Raw genomic sequence first — 25,706 nt, forward strand, 5'->3', positions numbered from 1 at the left:
ATAATGGGATCAAGGGGATTCGAATTGGAAAGGAAGAAGTTAAACTTTCGTTATTCGCAGATGATATGATAGTGTACTTAAGCGACCCCAAAAACTCCTCCAAAGAACTTTTACAGCTGATAAACAGCTTTAGTAATGTGGCAGGATACAAGATCAACTCCAAAAAATCAGTCGCCCTCTTATACACAAAGGATAGGGAAGCAGAGAGGGAAATCAGAGAAGCTTCACCATTCACGATAGCCACAAACAGCATTAAATATCTTGGGGTAAATCTAACCAAGGAAGTGAAAGATCTATTTGACAAGAACTTTAAGGCATTGAAGAAAGAAATTGAAGAGGATACCAAAAAATGGATGGATCTACCTTGCTCTTGGATTGGGAGGATCAACATAGTAAAAATGGCAATTCTACCTAAGGCAATTTATAGATTCAATGCAATCCCCATCAAGATCCCAATAAAATTCTTCACAGATCTGGAGAGGACAATAATCAACTTTATATGGAAAAACAAAAAACCCAGGATAGCCAAAACAATCCTATACAATAAAGGATCTTCTGGAGGCATTACCATCCCTGACTTCAAACTCTATTACAGAGCTACAGTAATGAAAACAGTGTGGTACTGGCATAAAAACAGAGAAGTCGACCAATGGAATCGTATAGAAGACCCCGATTTTAACCCACAAACCTATGAACACGTCATTTTTGATCAAGGAGCTAAAAGTATACAATGGAAGAAAGAAAGCATCTTCAACAAATGGTGCTGGCACAACTGGATGTCAACCTGTAGAAGAATGAAAATAGACCCACATCTTTCACCGTGCACAAAACTCAAGTCCAAATGGATTAAAGACCTCAATATCAGCCCGAACACACTGAAAAGGATAGAAGAGAAAGTGGGAAATACCCTACAACAGATGGGCACAGGAGATCGCTTCCTATGTATAACCCCAGAAGCACAGACATTAAGGGCAACATTGAATAAATGGGACCTACTAAAACTGAGAAGCTTCTGCAAAGCAAAGGACACTTTCACTAAGACAGAAAGGCAACCTACTGACTGGGAGAAGATCTTCACCAACCCCGCAACAGACAAAGGTCTGATCTCCAAAATATATAGAGAACTCAAGAAACTAGACTTTAAAATGCTAATTAACCCAATTAAAAAATGGGGCACTGATCTGAACAGAGAATTCTCAACAGAAGAAGTTCAAATGGCCAAAAGACACTTAAGGTCATGCTCAACTTCCTTAGGAATCAGGGAAATGCAAATCAAAACAACTTTGAGATATCATCTTACACCTGTGAGAATGGCTAAAGTCAAAAACACCAACGATAACCTTTGCTGGAGAGGCTGTGGAGGAACGGGTACCCTCATCCATTGCTGGTGGGAATGCAATCTTGTGCAACCACTATGGAAGTCAGTGTTTCGGTTTCTCAGGAAATTCGGGATCAACCTACCCCTGGACCCAGCAATACCACTCTTGGGAATATACCCAAGAAATGCCCTATCATATGACAAAAGCATTTGTTCAACTATGTTCATAGCAGTATTATTTGTAATAGTCAGAACCTGGAAACAACCTAGATGCCCTTCAATGGAAGAATGGATGAAGAAAGTATGGAATATCTACACATTAGAGTACTACTCAGCAGTAAAAAACAATGACTTCTCGAATTTTGCATGCAAATGGATGGAAATAGAAAACACTATCCTGAGTGAGGTATCCCAGACCCAAAAAGATGAACATGGGATATACTCACTCATAATTGGTTTCTAGCCATATATAAGGGTCACAGAGTCTACAATAGGTGAATCTAAAGAAGCTAAGTAAGAAGGGGAACCCAAGGAAAAACATATAGTTGTCCTCTTGGCTAAGGGAAGTAGACAAAATTGCCGGGGAGAAAATTGGGATCTTGGGGTGGGGTGGGTTGGGGGTAAGGGGAGATGGGGAGAGAAAAGTTAGAAGGGAAGGAGGTCGGGCCTTGGGAAAGCAGGAGGATTGGGATAAAGGAAGGTTGGACAGGGGAGCACGGAACCACAATTCTTAGTTAAGGGAACCACTTTAGGGTTGGCAAGAGACCTGACCCTAGATGGGCTCCCAGGTGCCCAAGCTGAGGTCCCCAGTTAGTTCCTTGGGCAGTTGAGAATAGGGAACCTGAAATGTCCCTATCCTTGAGCAATACTGACGAATATCTTGCATATCATTATAGAACCTTCATCTGGTGATGGATGGAGATAGAGACAGAGACCCACACTGGAGCACTGGACTGAGCTCCCAAAGTCCCAATGAGGAGCAGAAGGAGGGAGAACATGAGCAAAGAATTCGGGACCACGAGGGATGCACCGATGCACCCACCCACTGAGACAGTGGAGCTGATCTATTGAGAGCTCACCAAGACCAGCTGGACTGTGACTGAAAAAGCATGGGATAAAACTGGACTCTCTGAACATGGCGAACAATGAGGGCTGATGAGACGCAAAGGACAATGGCACGAGGGTTTGATCCTACGTAATGTGATGGCTTTGTGGGAGCCCAGCCAGTTTGGATGTTCACCTTCCTAGATATGGACGGAGGTGGGAGGTCCTAGGTCTTACCACAGGGCAGAAAACCCTGACTGCTCTTTGGGCTGGAGAGGGAGGGGGAAAGGAGTGGGGGGAGGGGAGAAGGGTGGGAGGAGGGTTCATAGGGGGGGAGGAGGGGGAGGGATTGGGAGGCTGGGAGGAGGTGGAAACTTGTTTTTTTTTCTTTTTTTTCTCCTTTTCTCAATAAAAAATATTTACATTTAAAAATTTGGATAAATTGGAATTTCTGCTTTTTAAAAAATATTTCTAGAGCTCCTAAGAAACTCACATCTACAAAATAGTTTATAAGAACATTTCTCTGGCTTTCAGAAAAGGGAAGACAGGGTATACTGAGACATGACACATGATCAGTTGGACTTGGCTTCTTTCTCTTCTGCTTGAGAGTCAGGGCTCTAGTTTTTAGTGTCTCCCTTTTATGCAGGTAAATCTTTTTTTTCTTGGTTAGTCAACCCAACCTGTTTACATTTTGCTTTCCTTTCCTCTTTTGTTTCCACTTTTTTTGTCTGATTATTTATTTTGAGAAACATACTCTGCTATAAGAACATGTTGACTATCCTGCTACAATTAATCCCTTGATTAATGTACAATGAATAGCTAAAGTTATCAATTTTGAGCATATCCTTTCATTTAGATGTTTGCAGAATATTTCCGATGCTACCTTGGCAGGAGTGACTTTGTCTTGACAGCCTTGCAGGGGGACCCTTAGGCTCTTCCTTGGCCCTTCCAAGCTGACCTTTCTCTTGGTCATCATGTGGATGGGAAGGCCACCTGTGCAGCTGGAGAACTATATGGAACTAGATTAGAGTCATATCCATGACCCTTAGTTTTCCTACCACACTGGCCAGATACCCCAGCCTTTGGCGAAAGTGGCCCTGAAGTTATTTAAAATGTCATGCTTTCCTTTAGTCATTACTTTATGCATGTACCTATCAAGAAATATATTATAACATTATGCTCTATATAGTTTAAAAACTATAATAAAAATTCAGAGATTGAAAAGTAAGCAGAAAATATAAAATAGTTATATATGATAGTTAAATATATATAACTATCTTCTGCTTACTTTTCATATATATGGAACATAATTATATATATATATATATATATATGTACATATAAAGCTAAAATTAGAGAAAATATGAGATAAGCTATGTAGACTACACTGGCCTCAAACTCAGAAAGATCTACCTGCCTCTGCCTCCTGAGTGCTGGGATTAAAGGTGTACACTGCCAATAATGGTTGATATATTAGTTTTCAGGAAGCTAGGATCTAGTTATAGAGCAGTGGTTCTCAACCTTCCTAATGCTGTGACCCTTTACTATAGTTCTTCGTGTTGTGGTGACCCCCAGACATATAATTATTTTTATTGTTACTTCATAACTGTAATTATGCAACTTTTATGAATTGTAATATAAGTTTGCCAAAGGGGTTGCAACTCACAGGTTACAGCCATTGTTATAGAGCTTAGTTAGTGCTATGCTAGGTAAATAAATGGAAAAGTTAGAAGTGCTACTTAGTTTAAGATAGGGACCTGACTAAGAAACAAGATTAAGGAGAACTCATTTTTAGAGAAGTATAAACCTTCTCTAAAGGTTTCCCACAACACAGACACACAAACATACACTACATACACTTATGTGTGCGTGCGTAAACACACACACACACACACACACACACACACACACACACCTCAGAATAAAGGAGACTAGAGAAGCAAGGATCCAAGTTAAGGAGACACACTGAATGTTGGTAGCAGAAGCAGCAGTAAGAGACAACATGAAATAGAAAACTTAGTTTGGGGTGATGTGTATAGTAGGCCATTTAGCCTGTATCTTTAAGGAAATCATTTTGCTTAAAATAAGATTCTGATCTTCAGATCGGTGACTATCCTAATTGTTATCAGAGAACTCTATCCAGTAACTGATGGAATCAGGTTCAGAGATCCATGGCCAGTCACTGGGCTGAGCTCAGAAAGTCTTGCTGAAGAAAGGGATGAGGGATTATATGAACCTGGGGGTCATGACATGGGGACCCAAAGATAGATGACCAAAGCTCATGGGAATTCATGGTCTCTAAATCAACAGTTAGGGAGCCTCCATGGGACCAACCTAGGCACCCTGCCTGTGTGTGACAGTTGTATAGCTTGGTTTCTTTGTAAGACTCCTTGCAATAGAATCAGGACCTGTCTCTGGCACTTAGCTGACTTCCCCATACTGCATTACCTTTCCCAGCCTTGATGCAAGAAAAGGGGTTTGGCCCTGCCTCCATTTTATAGGCCATGACATTGTTCAAGCCAGTGGGAGGCTTGCTTCTTTTTGAATGACAACAAAGGAGGAGTAAGTCAGGAGGGGAATCTGGAGAAGAGGAGGGAAGGTAAAGTGTGGTTGATATATAAAATAAAAGAAAAATAATATTATTTAAAAAAGATTCTGAGCCAGGAAGTAGTGGCTCACACCTTTAATCGCAGCACTCGGGGATGTAGGGACAGGCGGATCTCTGAGTTCGAGGACAACTTGGTCTACAAGAGCTAGTTCCAGGATAGGCTTCAAAGCTACAGAGAAGTCCTGTCTCGAAAAACCAAAATAAATAAATAAATAAATAAATAAATAAATGAATAAATAAATATTCTGATCTTTAGAGTTTTGCCCCTAGATGTCTAGGTGAAGTAGTTATTGACTAGGGTAAAATTAACCTTTGTTTCCTTGGTTTCATCTTTTCCAAGGAGAAGGCAATCCCAGATCCAGATGACATTTTTGACCTCTGGAGAGGCAGCTGCTGTTTGAAAATCCTAGCCCATGCCTCACAGTCCTTTCCTTTGTGGTTCTCACTAACAACAGAAATAGGCTTAATTCTTTCTAAAAAGATTGATTAAATATTAAAGAAGAACATGCAAGAAATTAAAAAAAAATGAAATCAAGAAGTCTTGCCAGATTTCTTTAGCATCTTTGATATCACTGTCTCTGCAGTCAAATTATCTTCACCCCTTAATTCTCCTTTCCTCATAGATGCCACTGATTTCCTCTTCAAATCAAAATTGAGTCATACCAGCACCATTCCACTTAACTCTTGCAAGTCATTATTTGTACATAAATGGATTACCCTTTGCTGTATTGCCTTTTTCCTAATGCCTTCCCAGAATAAGTTCACTGGAAAGGTGACTGCGACTTCAAATTCTTAGTTTCTGATAACAGCATATACTGATGACTTCAAGGAGAAATCCCAGTTAGACTAGGGTAGTTCTGTACCCTAATTTAGCTTGGAGAGTTAACCTATTTATTAACAAGGGTTTTTCATAAAAATATAACTTAAATTTTTATTGGCATATACTAATTATATAATAGTGGTTTATTATGAAATTTTCATATATGTATATAATACATTTTGATCATATTTATCCTCCATTACTCTATTTTGTTTCCCTCCCATTTTTCCAACCCCTTTGTCCTTCCCAACTATTCATTACTTATTCATTCACTCATTAATTGATTTATTTCTTGATCTGTTTTTGTTTGTGTGGTGTTTCTGTGAGGAGCTCACAAGAGCTGACCTTTCCCTGTCTAAGATTATTTTGAGGAACTCAGCTGATTTCAAAAGAAGATCAAACAATAAATATTCTAAAGAATCCAATCCTGAGAAATGTTGTTCATAATAAAATACTAAATAAGTTGATAAAGTTTTGCTACATTTTCTTTACCTGTTTTTAAAATTTTTATTATTTTATCTTATTGCATGAACGTGTGTGTGTATCATGTGCTTGTGAAAGTCAGAAGAGGGAGCCTGATCTCCAGAAACTAGAGTTGAGGATAGTTGTTAACTACTGTGTAGCTTCTGAGTACTGTTAGAGCAACAAAGTGCTTTGAAACATTATGCTGTCTCCCCAGTCCATCATTATCATTTTTAAGTATCTGAAATGTTTGGTGACAAGGAAACTTGTATAGGCTTATGCCAGCATTTTCTAGATTTAACAAAGAACATTTGCTTTTGAAGCACATAACTTTAACATCCTACAAGGTACACAGAGTGTGTTTTTTTAAAAAATTAAAATAGAAAGTGGTTTATCTGATGCCATACAACTAGTTATCAAGTTTCAGTTTGGTATTTATTCTTGATTTCCCCTACTGAACTTCTAGTAAGTTTCTTAATGGATTTATAGATCATATCTTTTCACTACACACACCCACAGTCACCGATACACACCTGAACTCAACTGCTTACCTACACATCAAGAGCTTGACAAGTGACTGGTAAATAGTAGCTTCATGCTTTATACCTGTAAGAAATTGAAGCATTAATTATATACATTGGTTTCTGCATATGTTGTGTTCATTCATGCTTTTTCCATTTATAAAACAGAATTTTTGTTTTTTGTATAACTTCCATTGCCATTGCAATTTATGGATTTCCTTTTGGTTCTCTTATGCTTTTGCTTTCAGGAATCCATGGTCCTTGATTCATGATGTTTATAGGAAATAATTGTGGGCTGCTTTGCCTCAAGGATAATTTGATTAGGGGCACTGCCGTTTGACACCATTCAGAAAAATGTTACAGGATAAAGGGAATTGTACTTGTCATAGAATGACATTGAAGGGAAAGAAGAGACAGGCAAGCTAATAATGTGCTAGCCCGGTTATTAACATCAAGTCTTTGGCATTTTTGCCTGTCATCTTTTGTTGATAAGGCTGTCCTCCAAAAAGATAAGCGTGTGGCCAATTTAATGAGTTTTATTTGGCAAGGGCAAAAACTAATACCAGAAAAAGAAGGTCATAGTTAAGTTGGTATAGACAGCCCATGCTTTCCAAAATTGTACTTCTGTCCTCTGAGGTTAGGTATCTGTGATCCATAAAACAGTTTTGTCAGGGAGTGAGATTAGAGTGCATTGAAATGAAATGCTCACACTGACTACATCAGCTATAATGGAGCTTATCTGATATAGTGACTCAGCCTTTGTGAATCTGACTCCATATATGCTCTGTTTTGTACAGAGAATCATCATCCAGGACCTGCCAGAAGCCACAAGAAAAAAATGGGGAGGGGTAAGTTTCTCTTCCCTTTTGAAATGATTTTTATTCGTAATAGTAATCTAGCATTCCAGGGAAATTGAGACTAGAAATATGTTTGTAGGTACTTAAGTTGTATTTTTTCTTGGTGATAGAAAATTTGGTCTGATTGAACACTGTGAATAAAAAGACCAACATACTATGTGTTACTCACTGGTTCTTTTATTTTTTTTTCTGATATTTGGTTTTCTTTTTTTTTAAGATTTATTTATTTATTATGTATACAACATTCTGCCTCTGCCTGCATGCCAGAGGAGGGCACCAGATGTCAGTATAGATGGTTGTGAGCCACTATGTGGTTGCTAGGAATTGAACTCAGGACCTCTGGAAGAGCAGCCAGTGCTCTTAACCTCTGAGCCATCTCTCCAGCCCGATATTTGGTTTTCTTGTTGCTAGTGGTGGTGGTGTGTGTATGTGTTTGTGCACGTACACATGGATATACATCTCCCAGGACAGAGAGAAATAGTTCAAGTTTGATATTATATAAATGTTCCAAATTCCAACTTCTTTATAACTCTTTCCAACGTTACCCACAGGCCTTGATGCTATGAGTTTTGCTAATAGTAACAGAAATTGACTCACTCAGTAATTAAAAACTCTTAATTTACTTGCTGCTCATTCAGGGACCTGGTTTTGTTCCCTGTACCAACACTTACAACTGACTATAACTCTGGTTTCAGGAGTTCCAATACCTGTTGCTTCTGTGGGCATTTATGTGCACATTGAACACAAACTAATTCAGGCACATGTATATACACATACATAAAAATAAATTAATAAATATTTTTATTTTTTTTCTTGAGAGAGGGTTTCTCTGTAGCTTTGGAACCTGTCATGGAACTAGCTCTTATAGACCAGGCTGACCTTGAACTCACAGAGATTTGCCTGCCTCAGCTTCTCCAGTGCTGGGATTAAAGACGTAAGCAAGCCCAGCTATATTTTTAAATTTTTTCTAAAATAAATTAGCACAAATAAAAAAGCTCTTTTTATGTAGCAGTGTTTTTTGTTTCTTTTAAAATGAAAATGTCAACAATAAAAACCATTACATGAATTCTTTGTGCTTGTTTTTGCTTTTACATGAAGTTATTAGAGTCAGACAATAGAGAAATTTAGGGTCATTTAATTTCTAATATGGACTATGCATATTAATGACTTTATAATAATTCTAGTACATTCATATCATTAAAGCAACATGCTAAGCTGTGTGGCGGTGGCACATGCCTTTAATCCCAGCACATGGGAGGCAGAGGCAGGCAGGCAGACAGATCTCCGAGTTTGAGGCCAACCTGGTCTACAAAATCAATTCCAGGACAGCCAGGGAAACTCTGTCTTGAATCCCTCTCCAAAAAAAAGCAACATGCTATAAAGGGTGTTAAGGAAATATGCTTTATAGAGTACTATACTAAGATACATAAGAACCCAGAGATTAAAAACCTGAAATCAAGTTCCATAGCCATTACTTTAGTTAAATCTTAAAGTTTCCTGATATGGGATTTTTTTTTCATCTCTGAGGTAGAATTAATGCATCCTGTATTTCCAGCCTCAAGAAGATGTGGTTAGCATACTGTGATAATATGTGCAAGTATATAAAACTGTAAAGTCTAATAACATAGGACAGTGGTATCAACTTATTGCAATGTTTATTGAATAAATATATCTTTATTGGTACTTTTAACAGTCAAACTGAAATTATTGGATCAGATGCTTTTGAAAGCAACAGATATTAGAGTGTGGTTGTGCAATTTACCTAGAGTTCTGCCTTAAGTTGCTTGCCCCATCATAATTTGTGTCTATATGCAGCTGCCACATCACAGATCACTCATAGGAATTCTTTCTGCACCTTGTTGCTTCTGCGTGCTCCAGAGCTTCCTTTGGAAGCTGTTTTGTTTTAGACATACTGGTTCTTTCTAAACCTTTAGATACCGATCTCCAACCATTTACATTTTTTTTAAAATAAGTAAACATTGTAAATAAATACATTAAGACGTATTCCTAGGATTAATCCATGTTTGTAGTATCCTAAATTCTGCTGTCAGTGGAAGCTTCCAGAGTATTTCATATTGCTTAGTCCTCGCCCCAACTACCAAGCTACAAGCAGGTTTAGAGAATGCCCTAGCTGTTGTCTTCCATTGTCACCATATGAAAGAGAGCTACACTGTCAAGGAACCTATTATTTCTTGTTTCTTCTTTTACTTTCAAACTGATCATCAGTCACTAACAAAGAGATTGTTAGGGGCCTCCTTTAAAAGATGCTGGAAAAATAGTGATTCAGTGCCCAGGCACTTAATAGAACAGGACTTAGTAATGCAGTCTGCAAAGATGGGCATATTTCCAACCTGGAGACTGAAAAAAGGAAGTGCATCACATAATGTTGTTTTTACAAATCCAGGAAGCTTGTGATAGCTGTTTTTTGACTTCTGGTGGCTACCACTTTGAAAACATTTATGTAAATGTAAACGAGACACCATCCTTTATTCTTTAAACTTTGCTGTGGTTTACTTGATTGTATTATATTTGCTTGATTAATTGCTGATTCTTTTAGTGGAAAGAAGAGAATGGTACGATATGTGCTTATGTTTTTCTTTTTTGAGTGTTGTATATTGAAATTTTTACTGCATTTGATAAACATTCTCACAAACAAAACTCAGTATGTCATACAAAAGGACACAATTGCAAAGATGGCATCATACTTGTATGAGAAATTTACATTGAAGTTAATTTATTTTGCTATTCTTTAATAAAGACAAATAAATATTTTACAAATATATGAAACTTTTATTAATGAACATGAAAGTTCACAAACTTTAAATCTTTAAAAGGAGGAACAGGCACTATGTGTAGTTCAGTTGCTAGAGCGCTTACCTAGCATGTACAAATCCTTGGATTTATTTGTTCCCTGGCATTACATGAGCCGTTGCTACATGTCCATATTCCTAGTACTTGGGAAAAGAAGGCTATGAACCAGGTATTCAGGATTAACCTTGAACATATAGCACGTATGAAGCCAGTCTGTACTTCATGAGACAGCAACACAATAAAATGGGAGAGCAGGTAAAGAAAAGGCATGCATATTTAATTTTTTATTTGATTATAATCAGTATTTACAGTGTTTATTTGTGTAGTACTGAAATTGCTTTTACTCTTTATGATGTCTTTAATCGAGACTTACTATTTAATATTCAAGAATTTGTAGTTATTTTTATATTAATAAATATTTACAGTACTTTGTAACTCACAGATGTTTCCTCTGACATTCCTTTTTATTTATCTTGTGCTATAAGAAAAACTCATGTTATAAAATAAGGATAACCGTTTCCATTAATATATTTATCTGTAAACTGAAACTGATTTAGAAAATATATATAATGAATAGCCTATAAACAGTTTATATATTAGAGTGCCAAGATGCAGAACTAGGTCTTATATTATCATAAGTTTTCATTTCTTCTGATAAACTCTGAATATCCTTTATTATTAATTATTAGTAATATGTGAAGTTGATTACATATAAGCCCTCTGTTGCTGAGAAAATTATTGATTAATTATTTTTTTCAGATCTATAGTGATGCTTTAATATCATGGAGAAATAGACGAATAGTCAAAGTGAAATAGCTAAGTGTCCTAATATTTTTGGTGACAGCAAAAATCACACAGGTGTTTCAGATAGCAAAGTATCACAAATATAAAGATACTATAATCAACAATGGCCTGAGCTTGCAGTAATTCACAGACCAGCAGCACAGCTTATCAAAGATCACAGCAGACATCAAGACATTTCACTTTGTAAACTTTGCTCTAAACATTCCACAAGGGAAGGGCCATAAAAGAAAAGACTCAGTCAGCACTATTTACCTATCCTATGTGAAAGTGATCCTTTTGACTAAAGACCTTTTACTCTTGTATCTTTTCTTGAAACAGACTATAATGTGTCATTTAACCTAAAATTTTATGACATGAAATGATGAGATGCTAGTTCAAAAAATGTGTGATTACATGTAAACTTCTGGTAGAAAATTAGCATTTTTACAAAGAAGAGAATGAGAAGACTTTACTTTTTCAAGTGAAACTTAAAGTTTTATTTTTATGATTCTTCCCCTAAGCAATTAGTACATTTCTAACAAAATTTTAGAAAACACAATCCTCTTAATAATGTCTTTATCCATAAAACAAATTCATTTTTTACTGTGATTTTTATGACAATCTGCATTCTATTTGTTAGATACATCTATTGATATGATTTTTTTTTCTGTGCTAGAACTTATTGCATCTATAAGTGCTTTTGCAGTAATTTGTTGTATCTATTTGTTACTCATGGCTAATTTCCATGTTTTCACCTTAAGAACAGAGGTGCTCTCCTACTAGGGCAGCACAATAGAGCCAACCTTGTTAGCACAGGTGTGGGGGAGCCATCCTCATTATCAATCTGCTTTATGCCAGCATGTGTGGGGTAGAGTTGACCACACCTCCCTACCCTGTTGCCATGAGGGCAGTTCATGACCCATTCCAGCTGGAGCACTCAGACCAGCCAGCCCTGCACCTTGCCAGAGCAGCACAATAGAGCCAATCCTGCTGGTGCAGGTGTGGTTGAGTCAGCTCCAAAATTGTGAGCATGGCAGAGCTGTCCCCATTACCCACCTGTCTTGTAGAAGCATGGCCGGGAGAGAGATAACCCCCTTACCCATCAATGACTGAGACTGATAGTAGAGGTGACCCTGTGGTTATAAATGTGGGAGAGCTGTTCCTAACCACCTCCTGCTACAGCACTCTGGAGAGCAGGCCTTTACTCCTCATCAGGGCAGCACAAGAGAGCCAACCCTGTCAGTGGAGGTGTAGGTGAACCAGCCCCAAAGTAGTGAATAAGAGAGAGTTATCTCCATTACTCATCTATCTTGAGGTGGCATGAATGTGAGAGGAGTTGCCACACCCATCAACACCTGTGGCAGATGGCAGAGCTGGCCCTCTGGTCATAGGAACAGGAGAGCTGTCCCTGACCCCCACCAGTTATACTAAGGAGAGCAAGCCCTTCACCTTGCCTTAGCAACACAATGACACGATTTCTGTTGGCACAAGTGTGGGTGAACCAGTCCCGAAGTAGTGAGCAAGGGAGAGCTGCCTCCATCACCCATTTGCCCTGTGGCAACATGGGCAGCAGAGAGTAGCCCTCCTTGCCACACCTATCAAAGCCTGAGGCAGGCTTGAGAACTGGCCCTTAGGTCACAAAGCTCAGGAAAGCTGTCCCTGCCCCCTACCAGCTGCAACACATGGGAAAGCAGGCCCTGCACCTCTCCTGCATGACACAATAGAGGCAACCTTGTTGGCTGAGGTGTGGGTGAGCCAGCCTGGAAGTTTTAAGTGTTGGGAAAGTTGTCTCCACTACTCATTTGTTATATGGCGTGTGTGAAGGATGAGAGATGACCCTCTCCCTTACCAATTGCAACACTCAGGGAATGGCCCCTGCCTCTCACCTAGGCTGCACAACAGAGTGCCTAGTGGTTGGAGGTGAGGGTGACCTAGCTCCAATGTGAGGAGCAGAGAACTGCCCTCATTACTCACCTGACTTGTATCATGGGCCAAAGAGAGAAGTCTTCCCCCCACCCCATGCCTGTCAATCCCTGAGATAGGTAGAGGAGCTGGCCCTAAGGCCATAAGAGCAAGAGGGCTGTCCCTTCCCCAAACCAGCTGCCCGAATACCTTGCCTGACAACATAATAGATCTGGTGTAGAAGAGCCAACCCTGAGGGCTTGAAAGCACTAGAACTGGGCCCACCCCTCACTTATTGCTACAAGATTTGAAATAACCAAGGCAATTTGGAGAGCTCACCATGGGAGTAAGAACACAGGAAAACTGGCTGGCAGACAACCCTAAGCCCAGATCCAGGGTTTTGAATTGGCCAACCCCAACATCCACCCAATATATCATCTGCTAGAGCATATGAAAGGACCTGACTCACATGCTCAAAACTACAGGATCTCCACAACACAGGACAACAACAGGATATCCAGGAAGAGTCCTAATGAGGGCCCAGCATCAATAGTGAAGTAGAAACTAGAGGCCTCAAACCAGACAAACACTGCATGACTTTGCAGTGAACACTTGCAAGTAATGATATATGGACAAAGGGGTTTATGGCATGACTCACTGTGTCTCACTGTAGCTTTCATGATGAAATTTTAAGTTCTTTTTAAAATTTTTCTCCTTTTTTGTAAATTTTGCTTTATTTGGGGGTGTGTGTAGGAGTGGAGGGTAGACGCCGAAGGGACTGGAAAATAGGATCAAGTTACATAGTATAAAAGACAAACAGAATAAATAAAAAGAAAAAAGAACAGAGATATTGAGGAGTCTCCTCATGTTGTTTCAATAATAGTAAGACACAGATGCCCTTGCCCATCCTTTACAAAAAAAAGGAAGTATGGCCAAGAAGCATTAAACACATTGAATTTTTGCTTTTGTTTATAAAAACTAACTTACATGGAAAGCAAGCAGGTATTATTTGGGAAGACAATGAGAAAAAAATGTGAAGGTAGTTTAACTTTTTCTCTTCCTTTTCCAGTATTGAGATTTTGAAACTCATTTAAATGCTGAGGCAAGAAGCAGAGTTCTAAGCTTAGAAGAGTGTTTTAGATCTATAAAATCTGGAGGTGAAAAGTCACTTTCTATCTTCATGTTGCATACGTAATGGTAAGATGCCCTTGTTGTTCTGCTATGATTGAATATAGAGTAGTTCTGTCAATTCTTAGGGCCAAGCATGTTGGCACAAACCTATAAACCAGGCCCTCAGAAGATGAACAGAGAACTGTTCAGATGTCAAGGTCATCTGAAGAGCTGAAGGCCAGATTGCCAAAGCAAACAACAAAAACAAACAGAAATCCTCCCATGATGATAATGTGATTAAAAACTCGTGAAAAAGATTTTAAAAAGAAAACTTTATAAAAATCTCTAAGGATTTTAATTAAAAGAAGAAATGATTTGGAAAATGAGCCTCAGAATTCAGCACAAGTTCAGAGCTCATAGTCTCTTTGTGACCTCTGATGTCATTTAAGACTTATTATTCCCAACTTTAGAAGGAAGAGTTAGATAAAAATGAAACACACAAAACAGTTAATGAATTCTGTTCCCCTTTTGATTGTGAGCTTTTAATGACTGAGTCATGTCTCCTACAAGTATTCTGATCTCTTGAGGGATATAGTGTAAAATTCTTAAACTCAGAAAAAATATGTAAAGCAACAAAAACAAAAGCAATCACTGGTTGTCCTGCATAGACTAAGACTCTGTCCTCATACTAAGTCTTGATAAGCTGGGGACATGGATGAGTTCTTTGGGGAAAGGACAAACATATGCAGTAAGCCAAGAATTATGCAGCAAGAAAGTATGAGGAAAGATGAATACATTCCATCTCAATTCTTTGCAATTCTTATCTTCAACTTTGGCATAAAGCTCCATATTTTCAAACAAGGAATGAGTCTTCAAATTGACAAGTTGTAAAATCTCATAGCACATGGCCTAATTTTATTTGGACGCTCCCTGCTCTGTGTAGTTCAAGTAGTGGCATTTATTTAATGGCAATTAATTATTTCATTTTCTTTCCTTTATTAGATCTTAGAACATCTTATTATGGTGACATTTGTGCTGCTACAGTTTAAATGATGTCACTAGTTTATTGTAAGCACTTATCGTCTTAATTTTATAACAGTAATACAAATCTGCTTGGGACTAACAGCTACCATTATTTATTCCTGGCAAATGTTTTCCATTAGAAAAACTGGGCTATTTAATGGAATGCTACTTCAATCCCACTAAAGAGAGCTTTTTTTCATTGATATAGTCTTTTTTGCCTTTTGTATAGATTTGAGAATATAATACTTGGTGTATAGTTGGGTTTTTAGTTTTTTTATTATTTAAATTTGTTTTTAGACAATTTTGCACTTGTACAAAATGCATAGTGATCATTCTAACTTTTCACCTCCTTGCCACCTCTGTTAACTCCCATCCTCCCTACAAATCTCTCTCATGCTTTTATCTATTCATTTTGCTTTTAGGGTTTCTACTGCTATGACAAGACACCATGACCATGACAACTCTTATAAAGGGAAACATTTAATTGTGGTGACATGCTTACAGTTCATATTTTCAGTTCATTGTCATCAAAGTGGGAAGCAAGCCAGCATGCAGGCAGACATGGTCCTGGAACTGAGAGTCCTTGACATCTTTATCTAAATGCAACAGAATGTGAACTGAGACAGTAGGTGTGACTTGAGCGTACAGGAGACCTCCAAGCCCACTTTCACAGTGAAACACTTCCTCCAACAATGCATACCTACTCCAACAAAACCAAACATCCTAACAGTGTCACTCCCTTTTAGGGGGGATCATTTTCTTTCAAACTATAGTAACCCACTGAGATTAACCAGGGCATCTGTCTGAAGAGGGGGTTGGAGGTAATGGCTGGAGCTTGGAGGATTCAGCAATAGGTATACACCTAAAGATGGTACTTTCATTTCCTAGAACTTGTCAAACCAATAGTTCAGAGGTAAAGTGAAGGGCCTCATGGTTCTTTCTCCCTTTACCTCCACGGACTCTTTATAGCACTGATCTTTTGAGGACCTAGGTCAAGTACTTATAGTTGTTATAAGTTACTGATTGCAGTGGTTGTGTCAAGTTCAGAGAATATTTCACAGCTCTGTATCATATTCTGGTTTTTACATATTTCTAATTCCCTCTGGCATAGTATTTTCTTAGCCTTAGAAGGTGTTGTATAATACTGAGCCCACAGCCATTGTTCATTCTCTACAATTTGGGCAAGACATGAGGCTCTGCATTCACCACCTTTTATTATCAGAGAAGGCTGCTCTGATTAAGGCTAGGAGTAGCTTTTGTCTGTGGGTATAAGCATTTCTATTTGTCAAGATATGTGTTTTTAAAGGTTTCTTAATCTCAAAATTAATTAACCTTTTAAAATTGAATCAAAAGTGACATAAGTTTGGCCATTTTAAAGTATGTAGGTTGGCCAACAATTTCCAAACCACTTTCATCAGTCACAAAGAAGACCCCATACCCAGTAATCTGTAACTTTATATTTCTTCTACCTTGAAACCCCTGGAAGTTTCTATTCTGCTTTCTATCTCTACAGATTCAATTTGTCTAGACACTGCATATAAGTGGAATCGTGTGGTATGTTACTTGAGTTTCCTAATGATTTATACAATAGAGCAGTCATTCTCAACTTATATCATGATTCCCTTAGGCTCAAAATCCCTTTTACAGGGGTCATATGTCAGATATCCTACATATCAGATATTTATATTACGATTAATAACAGTAACAAAATTACAGTTATGAAGTAGCACTAAAAATAATTTTAGACTAGGGCTTCACCACAGCATGAACTGTATTAAAATGCCACAGCATTAGGAAGATAGAGAACCACTGCTATAGAATATTTTTTGTAGATTCATTTGATATCTGTCTACTTTTCTTGGTGAGGTATTTGTTTAGGTCTTTGGTACATTTCTTAATCCATCTGATTGCTATTTTATTTTTAAGTTTTAACAGTTGTTTATCCATTTAGTGAAATTATTTTTTTTTCTTTTGGAAATTTTAACTCAAGGTCTGAGTACGTAGCCAGATTTAACCTTGAACTTGTAGTCCTCCTGCTTTTGCTTTGTGTAACAGTCTTTTATCACATATAATTTGTAAAAAATTTTTACCCTGCCTGTGGTTTGTCTTCCATCCTCATGGTATGATTATGTTTCTTATGAGTCAAAGAGAAAGCATCAGATGGTTCTAGAGACTGAGGCAAGTTCTAACCCTATAATCAAATATCTGTGATTTTGGTTTAGTCACTTAGCCTGTACTTTTCCATTTTCTTAGTCAGTTAAATAAAAGGATTGAAATGGATCAGTGGTTTCTATTACACTCAGTGAAGCATTTAGTTTTCTAAAGGAGTCCCAGAGGGAAGGGAGAAAAAGAAGAGCTTTAGACAGAATAACTCCAGTTTGGATTTTTTTCTGTCTTTTTTTCTTTCTATAGCTTTGATTTGAAGAGGATTTTTTTGGCTAGTTAACTTTAGCATGCCACCAGTTGATTAAATAAATCTCAAAAAGTGCTCTTCACATTTGAGATCCTGCGATTCATAAGCATTAATTTACACTCATTGAAGTTGTTTCAGTATGCAAAGAGGGAAAAATGCATCCACAATTCCATTATCAATTTGGTTTTAATGATTATTAGGTTGTTTATTAATAAATATTTGTAGTATCCTTTTGCTAATAATGGCTTATAAGACATAGGCCTCCTCACTATATACTAACCAGATCACAACTAAGGTCTTAAACCATATTTTGCTACACATACACTTTTAAAGTAAAAAGGCATATATCTAGACTTGAGAGGTGGCTTAGCAGTTGAGAGCACCACTTCATCTTCCAAAGGACCTGGGTTTGATTCTCAAAGTCTGTGTAGTTACTTATAAGCAGTAATTCTAGTACCAGGGGATCTGGCATCCTCTTCTGGCATCTTTGGCCACCATGCATATATGTAGCAAGAATGCCTGTACACATATAATAAAAATTAATCTTTTGACATATACTTTTTTATGTTCTACTCTATACACCCCTAAAATCTCATTTTTTTTACCCTTTTAGATAGCATCACAATGTGTTAGATAAAAAATTCTTCTAAGACATATGATAGAATTCTAGCAATGGTATTCCAACAAACCCTCTAGCTAGTTGAAAGTGATAACCTAGATTCAAGACAGCAGCTACACACAGGGACTTGTAAGCTTAATACGGACCAGCCTTCTTAAGAATACTGTGTTAAAATAACGAGGCTAGCTAAGGATAAAATAATCAAATTTTATTGATTATAAGGGAAAAACTCATGAAACAGGAAAAGAGAAATCCAAGCATAGCAATGTCTCAAGGGAAAAAGCACAGAGAGAGCACACATGGAGGTGCACACCTTTTTACCTGGGACTCAGCGAAGCCACACCTTAACTAAGACTCACCTCTTAAGGATTATTGATTAATTAGGCTTTCCATATCATATCCCCATTTTGTCTAAACAAGAGCAATCCAAACCCATACAAAATTATATACAATAGGAACAAGATATCAAGTATAAAATTACAAACAACATGAATAATGTTAAACAGACAGGAAGTACAATCAAGCACAGATTCTCTGTGTATTTTCCATCTTTGTGCAGCTTTGTTTTAACCTATATTTCTTTTATTTTTACTTTTCCTTTTTGAGACAGGTTCTCTGTATATCTTTGTCCTGGAATAACTCTGTAGACCAGGCTGTCCTTGAACTCTCAGAGATCCATCTGTCTCTGCTTCCCTGGCATTGGGATTAAAGGTGTGTTCTACCACACCTTGAAGTCACAGAGGTCAATCTATCTCTGCCCCTTGAAGTCTCAGAGGTCAATCTACCTCTGCCTCCCAAGTGTTGGGATTAAAGGTGTGTACCACCACACCCAACTACTGTCTTTCTTTCTTTACTTTAAGAACTTTAGCTTTTTTTTCAAGCCTGCACATATTTTAAACACACTGTAAACCATTTACAGTTTTTATTTTTTGCCATGGTTCATTGTCTTCCCATAACCTTTTAATTTTATCGGTAGTGAAAGGCACTATAATCTCTGCTGGGTCTATACCTGATAATTGACAAAGTCTCAATTTACCTTTTATAATTAATTCAGAGACTTTTTCCATATAAGTGTTTAGTTTTTTACTTGGTTTATGTGGTAAACCATCCATTCTAAGATAATATTTTCCCTCTGCATTAATATACCTGTAGGAGAAATTCTGGAAGGCAATATGACTAGAATACAATTAAGATTTGGATTCGTCCTATCCATGTGTGCCTCCTGTAATTTCTCCTCAACAATTGTCAATTCCTTTTCTGCTTCAGCTGTTAATTCTCTGGGACTATTCAAGTCTCTATCACCATCTAAGGTTTTGTTTAAATGAATCATTAAGTTGGGTGTTATCCCAACAGCCAGTTGTAGACTGGGAATGTTTCCTAATAATGTTTGAAAGTTATTAAGAGTCTGTAACTGTTCTCTCCTAATTTGTGCTTTTTGTGTCCTAATTTTCTGTATACCTATTCTGTATCCTAGGTAATTAACAAAATCTTCCCTTTGAATCTTTTCAGGAGCAATTTGTCATCCCCATTTAGGCAAAACTTTCTTTACTTCTTTAAACATCCTTTCTAAATTATCTACATTTGAATCAGATAACAAAATGTCATCCATGTAATGATAGATTATAGACTTAGGAAATTGCTTACGAAATATTTCCAATGGCTGACTTACAAAATATTGGCACAATGTGGGACTGTTGAGCATCCCCTGTGGGAGGATAGGCCATTGGTATCTCCTAGTAGTCTGAGAATTATTATAAGTAGGCATGGTGAAGGGGAATTTTTCTCTATCCTTTTCTTGTAAAGGTGTAGTGAAGAAACAATCCTTTAAATCAATAACTATGAGAGGCCATCCATTTGGTAACAAGAGAAGGCAGAGGAATTCCAGATTGTAGCAGGCACATGGGTTGAATAACCTTGTTGATAGCTCTAAGATCTGTCACCATTTTCCATTTTCCAGATTTCTTTTTAACAACAAATACAGGAGAATTCCAAGGGCTGGTAGATTCTTCAATATGTCAAGCATCTAGTTGCTCTTGTACAAGCTGTTTCAAAGCTTGCTGCTTTTCTTTAGCTAGAGGCCACTGTTTAACCCATATTGGTTTTTCAGTTAACTATTTTTAAGGCAGGACCATTAGTACCTCTGAACTTTTATCAATTGCTTTATGTTCTTGTACAACCTGAATCACTGGTGACCATCATCTTTGATATCTTTTAATATTTTCCCCAGAAACATAAGTTTTAAGGGCTACAGGAATGTTAATCTGGGTAGTTCTTTGCTGTAATAGGTCACAATCCCACAAATTTACTTCAGTCTTAGCCACATGCAGCCTCAGTCTTGCTTTCTGTCCTTCTGGCCCTAGGCATTCAACACATAACATGTTTTGTTTTACCTGAGATAGGGTTCCAATTTCTAGGAACTGAACATCTACCTCTTGAAGAGGCCAATTCAGATGCCAAGATTCTGGAGTAATGATACATACATACACACCATGTCTAGTAAGTCTTCAATAAAAATGCCATTTATACACACTTTTAGCTTTGGTCTTTGGTCATTTAAAGAAGTCTAACAGAATATATGTTTCCTATGTCCTGCTGGAGTTTTTCACTCATCCTCCACATTTATTCCATCATTCAGACCAGTATTGCCTTTTACATTAGGCAATGAATTTCTTTAATTTTCCTGGTGAGACACGTTCTCCACAGTAAATGGGAATGACTGACCAGCAAGAGGCCCCCCACGGCATTTCCCAATGGTATTGGGTGCCTTGACTGTCTTTTTTTGACCTACATTCATTGGTCCAATGTCGGCCTTTGCCACACCTACAACATATACCTGAAGGTTGAGTCCTCCTATTCTTGCTATTCCCAGAGGAGACATTATTTGAAAAATGTATATAATCCTTGTCCATAATCCCTTCTCAGATGTCCCATTCTACCACAATTAAAATATTAGAAATTTCTTCTCCAACCCAAGCTTCAGTACCATAATCAAACGTCTTGACATTCATTGTATGCAAGACCCATACATCCATGGGTGCTGAGCTGATCTTTCAAGGCCCAAAAATTCTTTTGCATTCTAATTTGGCATTCTTATAAACCAAGGATTTAATTATTATATGTCTAGTTTCTGGGTCAGTTACCCCTATATGTACAGTCTTCGTGAATCTTTTAAAAAGTCACTAAAAGGTTCTCACTGACCCTGTTTAACACAAGATATAACTGTATTTCCTGGTTCCTGACTTCTGTCCCGAGCATTTAAAGCTGCTGTGCTACATAGCGCCAAGGTGTGTTCATCATAATGAGCTTGACCCTGAGGATCACAGTAAAATCCTTCACCTAAAATTTGTTCTAGGGAAATCTCAAGTCCTTTCACTTTTTTCCCATGTTGCTCTAAAATTTTTACTTCTTCCTTAAACTACCACCTCCAAAGCAACTGTCGTCCACTTTCTATGACTGCTGAAATTAACTGATTCCTGTCTTGTGGCATGGCTTTGTTACTGGAAGCCCATGTTTTGACTATTTTCCTAATAAAATTTGAATGTAGTCCATAAGCTAAAATTGCTTGTTTAATTTCCTTTATATTAATCATATGTACAGGTTCCCATGTATATTCTTTGATAACCTCAGGGTATTTTGTGCCAGATGCTTTTTCTGATGCTATCACCAGAAAGGCAGTCAGAACTCTGGGTAAGCTTTCCTGGAGGTTTTTACGTACTGTTGAGGCTAAATATTGTCTTTGTACCTTTTGTCCCAGGTCATCAAATTTGATAAACTCCTCAATCTTTTCAAATCTTTTCACCATTGCCTTTTATAAAGTCTAAAATTCCTGTCCAGTATTCAGTTCTAATGCCTTCATTGAGGATTCCAAGTTGTGAAATCTGTCCAGTAGAGAAAATGTCTAATCCTTGGACATAAGTTTTATAACCTATATGTTACCTTGCTGGAGAGACATTCCATCAGTCAGTCTATCATAACCCTTCGAGAGAGTCCAATTAATATATTCAATAGTACAAATTCTCTGACAATGTCTCAACATTATCCTTCTGCATAGTAGTGAATTTGTCTTTTAAAAGAGTGGTATCAGTCTGTAAGTACTTTATTATTTCTAAGAGTGCCTCATTCTTGGCCCTATTATCAAATCATGTTTTTAAGGAAAGAATATAGTGGATGAAACTAATCCCTAGAATCAGATACAGTGGTATAGGAGGGAAATCATATGTGTCTTGCTAAACCTCATGCATGGTATAAGAAAAAAAAAGCCTATTGAAACCCTGTACAGTCAAATTTTCCATCATTTTGCCTTTTTAAATTATAAATTTTTAATTTATATTAAATTATGAGTCTTACCTGTGGTTGATTTTGAACTTGAGTAGGTGTCATAACCGTTACCTGCCAGTAGGTGTTGCAGTGCACTTGGAGCCACATGGCTTAACTGAACCTGATTTTAGAGTTAATTTCTAAAAGATTTGCTCAGATTAAAAACAGTTATTTAATATAAATCACAGACTGTGTGCTCTGCAGATGTCCCTGACTGGTCAGTGGTTACCCAAGCAGTACAATCTGAATTAGACTGACCTAAAGTTGAACCCATTCTGTGTGGTGGCAACTGCAGGGTGCAGCAGGTGGGTATGCGTAGCTGGTCATGCTCAGGGGCCCTAGGGAAAGCCTGTGTCCCATCTGAATTTCAGTGGTGTGCGATTGGGGGAGTAGAGGCTACCGTTCTTGCAGCATCAGTCACTCACACACTCCTGCATGCTACCTGTATCTTCACACAGGGGGATGCTCTCCTGGCACCCACACACCAAATGCTGGGATTCGATATCCAATACATTGGGTGCCACCTGTGGAAATAACCAGGCTAACTAAGGATAAAACAATTATATTGTATTTATTATAAGGGAAAATCTCACGAAACGGGAAATGAGAAATCCAAGCACAGCAATGTCCCATGGGAAAAGGCACAGAGAGAGTACACATGGAGATACACACTTTTTTACCTGGGTCCCAGTGAAGCCATGCCTTAACTAAGACCCACCTCTTAAATATTATTGGTTAACAAGACTTTCCCCATCAAATACTATGTTCAAGCTGAACTTCTATGCCCTCATTTCTATAAAAAATTAACATTTAAAAACTAATTTCACAACTGACATCATCCCTGAAATCATATTCTCAAAAAAATAAATAAATAAAAAGAACACATTCATTACTTGTTGCGGGAGCTCCTTCTGCTCCTTCAGTCAATAGCCACTGAGATACCAGCCCATTGGGGTGTGGTCTCTCTCCCTTTAAAAAAGCAGCCACTTCCCTCTGCTCTCTCTCTGGCTTCCGGCACCGATTCCAGCGACTAGGCTACTTTCCTGATTGTGCAGAGGGCTGTTGTCTGGGACAGTGATCTGTAAGTATTTCCCTTGAAATAAATAACCATTCTATTAATCATAATTCCAAACTGCTGTGGGATTGTTTGTGACTTATGCCTTCAGTTACTGAAACTTAACTTCCCTGATTTGTTTGGGCTCTATTTGTAGGCTAGAGAGAAGTATAGCTGAATATTTTTGTCATAGCTATGATATGTGACATTTTGATTAAATGTATAAGGTGTCTTACTAGGACAGTTATACACCCTTAGAGTCTATACTGCAGCTGTCAAATAGAATACATATTATACTGTCTATGAGATGGAATGCAATAACTGTTGCTTAAATCTATGTGTTAAGAACTGTAGCTCACATTTATTGAGTTATACGGCTGCCTTTTGCTCACTTAAGTAAAGATAAAAAGTTCTTCCATTAAGGACAGAAAAAACTATCAGTACAGACAAAACCCATAAATACAAAAAGAAGGATTTTTTTATCATAGTGTGTATAAGCACTAAGACTACTTTTATACCTTGTTGATATAATTGATACATTAGTTACAAGAGAAATAGTCATAATAGCATAGTCTTGTTTTGATGACTCCACTCCATTGTGTATTTAATTATGCCAAATTAGACCATTGAATTATTACATTTGATTTCTTTAGACAAGCCATTCTCCCTAGTATAGAAATATCATGTGTTAGCAATTTCTCTGTATTTGTATTTCATTTTTTCTTTATGCAGCATAAAATTAATTAGACAAGAGACATCTGAATATCTGATCTAAAATTTAGCTTTTGTGAAAACCGTATTGAAGTAGTTTGTGTCAATGTCAATGAACCATGTTTATTTACATTTAAAGAATATTGACCTTATAGATATCCATTGCTTCATTTGCCTTCTTTGTTACACAATCCATTCCTGGCATGTTCTCTAGACTTATTCCAGGAAATTTGCATGTTATCTGGAATTTTATTGTATGCCTTCTACATAATAATTTTTGAAGTCTTAGGTGGTCATCATTTCCAGTATATCCTTAGGAACCAGGTTTGGGACATTAAAATTTTTTATAACAATTATTTTTCTCTCGAGTATTTTTAAACTTTCTGAGCCTATGAACTCTGGTCTTTAACTTCAAGTTTGTTTTTAAATCTGTGAATTCTTGAATAAGTTTATGACAACATGATTGGTTATAAGAAATTTTGAATTATAAGTATACCAGTCATATAAGTAAACATCTGTAGTTTCCATAAACAGGTCATTGATTTAAAATAATATTGAAAAATATTGTTTTCCTACAATTCTAAGTCAAACACCACTGCTGGCTGCTTTATAGATTCAAAACAAATGTAAACACAAACATAGATAGGGGTGATACTTGTTGATTATTCTTCTGTGTACATGTTTTCTTTGGGGGATGGTGAAGCCTAGGCTGAAAAATAGTATGTAGATATCCTCAAAGAATTGGATATGATGTAGTATCCCAATCTTTCAATGTCCTTCCTGCTGTGAGCCATATGGCATTATACAGTAAAAGGAGCCCTGAGCAGGTGGCACTGGACAGGAGAGAAAGTAGGTCTGCTCTTGCTTATAAACAGGTCTAAGTGGCCCTGAATTCTCAAACACCAGACTCAAGAAGGTGTAATTCACTGGCCTTTGCTCTACCCTAATGAGCTATTAATACTATGCACTTATCTTCACTTTTCATTTGACACAAGTTCTTAGTCTAGGCAATTAACTATACCTTTACCCCTAAAATATATAGGAAAAAAAAAGCTTGGGTCGCTAAATCAGCCCCAGAGAAAGAAATATCTTCTCACTTGGGTGCCAGCAGATATAGCACCCTGATGCTTAGCCTGGGGTCCATGATCCATCGTAATTTTCCCCATACTTGCTGGGAAGCTTCACGGCCATGCTTCTTCTGAGCCATAAGGCACCTGCCTTGTCAGTCTTTTATTCATCTTATTAGCATTAAGAAATGCACACTTGGTAGCATTGTTAACTATGTCTGTGAGGGTATATTAACTGGAAACTTTGTGGAATGGAAAGAACAATG

At 37.5% G+C, this 25,706-nt stretch overlaps 1 protein-coding gene across 1 annotated transcript in view; it reads left to right on the plus strand.

Annotated features, from left to right (window-relative positions):
- Positions 1 to 7,576: 7,576 nt before the first annotated feature.
- The window catches only part of LOC121444684 (transmembrane gamma-carboxyglutamic acid protein 1), a 66,873-nt gene continuing 48,743 nt past the window's right edge, over positions 7,577 to 25,706 (plus strand). Inside the window, exon 1 of the mRNA XM_041646586.1 lies at positions 7,577 to 7,621. Within this exon, the coding sequence (XP_041502520.1) occupies positions 7,612 to 7,621 (10 nt within the window). The 5' untranslated portion in view covers positions 7,577 to 7,611. The remainder of the gene's footprint in view (positions 7,622 to 25,706) is intronic.

The sequence above is a fragment of the Microtus oregoni genome, unplaced genomic scaffold (genome assembly GCF_018167655.1).
Source record: "Microtus oregoni isolate MIOR12 unplaced genomic scaffold, Mior012 000137F_ref0000512, whole genome shotgun sequence".
NCBI classification, from domain to species: domain Eukaryota; kingdom Metazoa; phylum Chordata; class Mammalia; order Rodentia; family Cricetidae; genus Microtus; species Microtus oregoni.